A 6,000-nucleotide genomic window follows, 5' to 3' on the forward strand; every position below is an offset into this window, starting at 1 on the left:
GCTGTACAGTCTCAAATCAGAGATACCTTTTAATGTGCAGCTGACAGAGAGGTGATCTATGGGGTAGTCTTTTCAGAGGAATACAGGTAATCCCATGAGTGTTGGACAGTGTCCTCGAACCCTTTACATGGTTTTGAAATAAGGAAACAGAACACTGGGAAATCCCTTTCTAGCCAAATGGTGAGCATATCGATTGCCGATAATCCATAAACAGTAAGATACCTTTCAGACATATGAGTAACGGAACACACTGAACTTACAACCTGCACCTGGCTACTGAACATAATTACAAGAGCATTTCTCTTGCCAGGAATGCGAGGAAAACTTGACCTGTTTCCCCACAGGTTGGTATGGAGGTGCTTTTCATCTTGTAATTACAACTTTTAATTACTGCTCGATTCCTCAAATGCATATCCCACCCCTTCCTAGATGTCCAAAAACACATCCAAAAGGCGAGTCGAGTGAAACTTCCCTGGTGAAGTTTTCATCTTTGAGCCACCAGTAAACATTGTCTCATACCTCTTACTCCAATGGAATAAGATGGGAAGGAAGATTGCTGGCTGCCAACCAGTAATGGCTCAGAAAGCTGGTGAAGAGGTCTGTGTGGAAAGGGTTTCTCCTAGAAAGATGTCCCAGAAAACATTACCATTGTCTTGCTAGTTCTTGCTTGAACAGGAACTGGAGCGTCATGCCTCCGAGCCTGGTGATGCGATTATCTGGTAATTGCTGCTCCATGCTGTATGGAGTTTAAAAAGCACACATTCAGCAGTGAGGGATCAACGATAGATCTCCAGTTCCCAGCTTACTGTAAAACCCTACTGAACCTATCAGCTGACTTCAAGCATATTCTTCTACTTTACTATCACCTCTGCCACTAAGGCCAGAGCTGCTTTGCTCAGTTTGGTGAGGGAGCTAGCAATGATAGTGGAGGTTTAAGCCTGTATATCTTTACCAAACCTTCCTAGTCCTGGGTTGGTTCTCGGTACTGCACTGTCTAATGAGTAAGTGGGGAGAGATCAGTCCAACTCTTAAGCCACTCCCATCCATCTGTCTTCCTGGACTAATTCAAGGATATCTTCTTAAAAGCTAGAAAGAGAAAGCAAAAAGATAAACAGCCAAAATTTGAAAGGCATTGTGTGTGTGTACAGCCTGCGGCCAAAGTCAAGAGTGAGTGTCTAGCTGACTGACAGGTAAGTGGGGACTTCCCTGCCAAGGACAATGAATATTGTGAAGGAACAAAAGACCCTCACTGCAAAACCCTGCTCAGTCTCACACTCGGCTCCCAAGATTAAGGAGACACATGAACAATATTAAATTCAAATCAAGATATACTGTAAAATCAAGCTGCTCTCATTGCAGGTCATCCTTGAAACAAATCATTCTCTTCTGATAACATAATAGTCTTAACTATGACAATTTTGAAAGACATGAAAATTATACAAGTTTTCAAACCTGGGCTGAAATGATAGGAAGCACTCGTGTGCTTTTTATTACTAAATAATGTTACTGCATACTGTACTTCAATGCTCAACTATTTAGAAATGCAGGACCTGTAAACTTAAGGAAACATATATACTACACATGTACACAAGTCATAAAACCTTGAATTTTTTTCTTTTAATTTATGTATTTCACTTTTCAATTTAAAGAAGAATGTTAAAAGTGTGCGTAGACATTTCAGAGTGCTGTACATTTATATTACAAGGTCGCTTAATCTTCAATGGTTTGGGCTTTGTCATTGAAAGTATGAAATTTAATGGCATGTTACTTATCTTCATATAATAATATTAATGACCCTTTTCCTTGCAGATCCAAGCAGCAGCAGCAAAACTTCTAGAAACAAAAATGCTGTACGTCCCTTTCCTGTTGAACTCTACCATCAACAGATAGCAATAAATAGGTGGTTGGTTCTTCAAGCAAGTCAGCTGCAAGGCGTCTTGCAGTGAACCATGTGCCGTCCTATGTCTCTGCTGTGGCTAGCAGCTTTGGCCCTGCTGCAGCCACATGCTGATTTCCACGCCAAGCAGCCACCTACATCATGACTGACTCTTCCAATGGATCAGCCCATGAACGTTACCAATACCTGCAAAAAGCGTGTTGTTAATAAAATGACAATTAGCCAGAGCATTTATTTTGCTAAAGAAAGAAAACAAACTTGTTTTTTTTCCTGTGGTTGTGCTACCAATTTACCTGTGATGGGCTATGTACCAGTTTCTGATCAATCTATAATTTCCTGTAAACATTTTATAGAGAATTTCTTTAAAGTTTACCAAAGGCTTTCTTTAAATAAAGTCAGGGGTATGCACTGGGACTCGAAAAATCTCAGTTATTCCCACCTCTAAACTACAGAGATACTTAATGGCTGTGTGACTGGAATGGTGTGCAGTTATCGGTGGTACAACTTCCCTTCCACTGCTTATTTTATTTTATCACCACCGTCTACATAGATTTCTTACTAGTCGCTGAACATTGAGTCTACTTAAATGGAGAAGTCTACTTTTATGGTGTTCTCAGTAGTATGATCAAGCACAAGACAGTGTTAAGGAGTTGAACCTTGCAGCCTAACACGGGTTGAGGAGAGGTGGCAGTAGGATGGTAAAGGAAAGTTGTGTGTGGGCTTCAGTGTGTGATCTTCACCTCCCTTCTATCCTGTAGGAGGGAGTGCTTACATGGGTACCTGTAAGGATGGGCTATATGATGAGTTCACTACTAAAGCAGTATTGGATGAACGGCTCCACTTTTTAGTATTACCAACAGTAACAAGGAAACAGTTCCTAAAATGATCCTACTAACAGTTTCCACTGCACTGATCTCAAGGTGCAAAGTTATTATTCTTAATGTCTTGTGACGAACACATCACTTTTAGATGTTAAGGTTTATACAGATTTGTATCTCAAGAGGCACATGTCTCCTTATTGTCCTGTGCTGCCATATGACAAATGTACCATTTATACCTTTTAATAAGGATGAATAATTCATTAGAAGTAATATATGGGAAAAAATCTTTTATTAAGAGTATGTTTTGTAAATACACTTTTGCAAATGAATTTTTTTGTTTGTACAGTTTTCGGTACTAGAGCTGGTGTATGTTGTGAAGGTGTGAGTGTGCAGGTCTGTGTCCACGTGGGGGACACAGGCGGAGGCAGCTTACAATGTGCTCATATATATTGATTTATTTTTGCTTATCCTTGTACAGCTCCATCTTTTACATGTTTGTATTTGATATTTTGGAATTTGTCTCCTGGTGCAATTAAAGGAATTTGAATATTGAAAGCCTAAAATTCCTCATATAATTAAATTTCAGAATGTTCTGTTGCTACAATGTGTATGTAACCATGTTTTGTGTGATTAACATTGATATTTTTTTTAATCTGAAACTTAATCTTAATGCTAAATATATTTGTAACCTAACACCAGTGCCATACTTAGAGACATATAAGTTACCATTTAAGTTACAGTAATGTTATTTGTCAGCTTGGACTGAAACAAAAGTACATCTTCATTGCTTGACTGAAAACCCTGTGAAAAAAAAAAAATCAAATGAAATACTGGTATATTTAGACGTAACAAGAGATACTGGCACTAGTCCTTGATCTCTGTATTTAAAATTATTTTACATTCATAGAGAAACAATGGAAAATTTTTATTTTTCTAAAAACTATACTTTTGATCTTACCAAGAAAGTTCAGGAGCAGTAGCAATGAAGGGATAACAGTCAGTCCAGAATGTGTCAGGCAGCCATGAGCATATTGTAAGCTGATTCCTTAGTGTAGTCAAGCAATCAAATTTGTTGCTTCTATATTTAATGAAATAAATAAGTGAACTTTAAATTCTAAATTATTAACCCCCTTATACCCTTTAAACCATTGTCTAAAAAACAAACATCCTGAAAGCAATTTACAGACCTCACAGCTATGGTAAGTACTGAAATCGTCTGGAATTACACAACTTCAGTCTGGTGCCAATGTCAAAACAACTACAAAATTAAATACTATAAAACTCAAATAATTTTCAAGACAATAAGGAAATCTTTGTAGGTTCTGTTATTGATGGGTTGTGGATAAGTGGTAAACATACATTTTGACATAAGAAAAATCTATTTTTGGGTGAGAATAGTTAGCCATGTCTTCCTCATGGAAGTTCCTCTAAGGCAGCTTTCTACTTGGGGTATTTCTGTGAGTGATATACCAGAGAATTTTACCTAAGAAGTATCACAGGGTTCTTATCCCCTGGAGCGAATATCCTGAGAAATATCGTGTATACAACAGGGACATGTTTAAAACAAGCCACTGCTATCTTTCCCCGAATAGAGTTAACCTTGTCTCGAAGGATATGGGATAGGATTGGATACGTGGGCGAGAGAACCATTACAACTTCCGATCCCAGTGTGCTACTAAAAACACGTTTCTTGGATCACCATTCCAGGGGCAGCCATCACATGACGCAAGGCCTCACACTGAGAATTGGGAGGGGATAAAAAGTAACGGGCGGATCCATCAGGTCATCATGGATATCTCGCCCAAAAATAGATTTTCCTATGTCAAAATCCATAGACGAAGAAGACAGAAGTCCATAGCAATGGAAGAGGGCTGATGTCTTAACAAATCCCATCCATTTTTCCAGGAAGACAAGTAATGTCGTTTCGTAGTATCAGACTAGTACTCTTCTATAAAGTTAATCCTCTCCTCCGCAGCTCCTAACTTTCTTTAATCCGCTAGGGCGAGAAAATCATGGGCTGAAAGTTTTTTCCTTAGCTAAGGGGAAGCGAAGACAGTCTTCTGTGGAACGTACTGGGACAGCATAGGAAATGATAGAAGGATCTGGAGAGGTTTAAGTTCCAGAACCAAAGGGTACCAATTGCTCTTGGGTCGCTTTGAAGCCACTAGAGCTGCTGTCCTTTGAAATCCGCAGTTTGTTCAGGACTTCCATGAGGAGGTTGAACAGTGGAAAACGATAAGTGTGAGACCACTGGTTTCAATCCAGTGACATCACATCTGTTCCCGCCGCTTCCAGATTTAAGTTTGGTACTATGTACTGGGAGCTTCTTGTTGAAGCTCGCCGTAAAGAGATCTATTTGCAGTTCTGGGACTTGCTCTAGGATGAAACAGAATGTATTTTGCATCTAGAGACCATTCTGTTTCCAGAGGCTTGGATGTTGACAGGGCGTCCACTATCACATTGCGAACCGCTACTAAGTGAACTGCTGATAGATGCCAATTTCTCAGATTTACCAATGTGAGAATGGGTAAAATCACATGGTTGATCTGAGGAGACCTGGAGCCCTGCCCATTGACGCAGTGGACTATTGTCTTGCAGTCAAGAACTAATTTGATGTGTGATTTTTTCTTTGGAACCAGCCTCCTCTGAGTTAGAAACACTACCATAGCTTCCAGAATGTTAATATGGAACTTCTAAAATGTGGCTGACCACTGACCTTGTATCTTCTTGGAAAGGGGAAAGGCTGCTGCCCACCCACCCCCCACCATGGTCCAAGGCGTCCATGTGAATTATCACTGAAGGAGGAGGATACTGTAGAGGGACATGAGTTGATAAGTTCTCGACAGTGGACCCCGGCTTGAGCTGTTTGAGCAGCAGAGCCGGGGTTGGGGTTTTGTGGCGAAGATCTCTCCGAGCATTTGATGCCTTTCTTCTCAGGACTCTGTTGGCATCTTTGAGTCTTGCTTTTAGGATTGGGTCTATCATGGCAGCGAACTGCCGAGATCCTAAGACTCTTTCCTGTTGACGCCTGGTGATTATCTTCGAGAGAAGTAAGCACCCGAAAGATTTTGCGATTTCCTTTCTCTTGACAAACGGTAGAGAATGGACGTGTGACTTTTAGATTCCAGTGAAGCCTAGCCGCTGGAAATCTAAAGCTGGAGAAAGTCCAGACTTTTCAAGGTTGATTTGAAAGTCCAGAGACTGTAGGAATTTCATTACTTCTTGAGCTGCTAAAAACATTCCGACTTCGTTGCACACCAGACTAGTCAGTCGTTTAGGTAA

General features: G+C 40.2%; 1 protein-coding gene across 7 annotated transcripts in view; it reads left to right on the forward strand.

Moving 5' to 3' along the window:
- Positions 1 to 3,830, forward strand: part of Hr4 (Hormone receptor 4) — a 497,205-nt gene extending 493,375 nt beyond the window's left edge. For all 7 annotated transcript variants that reach the window (XM_068388068.1, XM_068388077.1, XM_068388050.1 and 4 more), the window contains one exon: positions 1,810 to 3,830. In XM_068388068.1, the coding sequence (XP_068244169.1) occupies positions 1,810 to 1,890 (81 nt within the window). In that variant the 3' untranslated portion in view covers positions 1,891 to 3,830. The remainder of the gene's footprint in view (positions 1 to 1,809) is intronic.
- Positions 3,831 to 6,000: the final 2,170 nt, after the last annotated feature.

This window comes from Palaemon carinicauda, chromosome 1 (genome assembly GCF_036898095.1).
Source record: "Palaemon carinicauda isolate YSFRI2023 chromosome 1, ASM3689809v2, whole genome shotgun sequence".
Classification (NCBI taxonomy): Eukaryota; Metazoa; Arthropoda; class Malacostraca; order Decapoda; family Palaemonidae; genus Palaemon; species Palaemon carinicauda.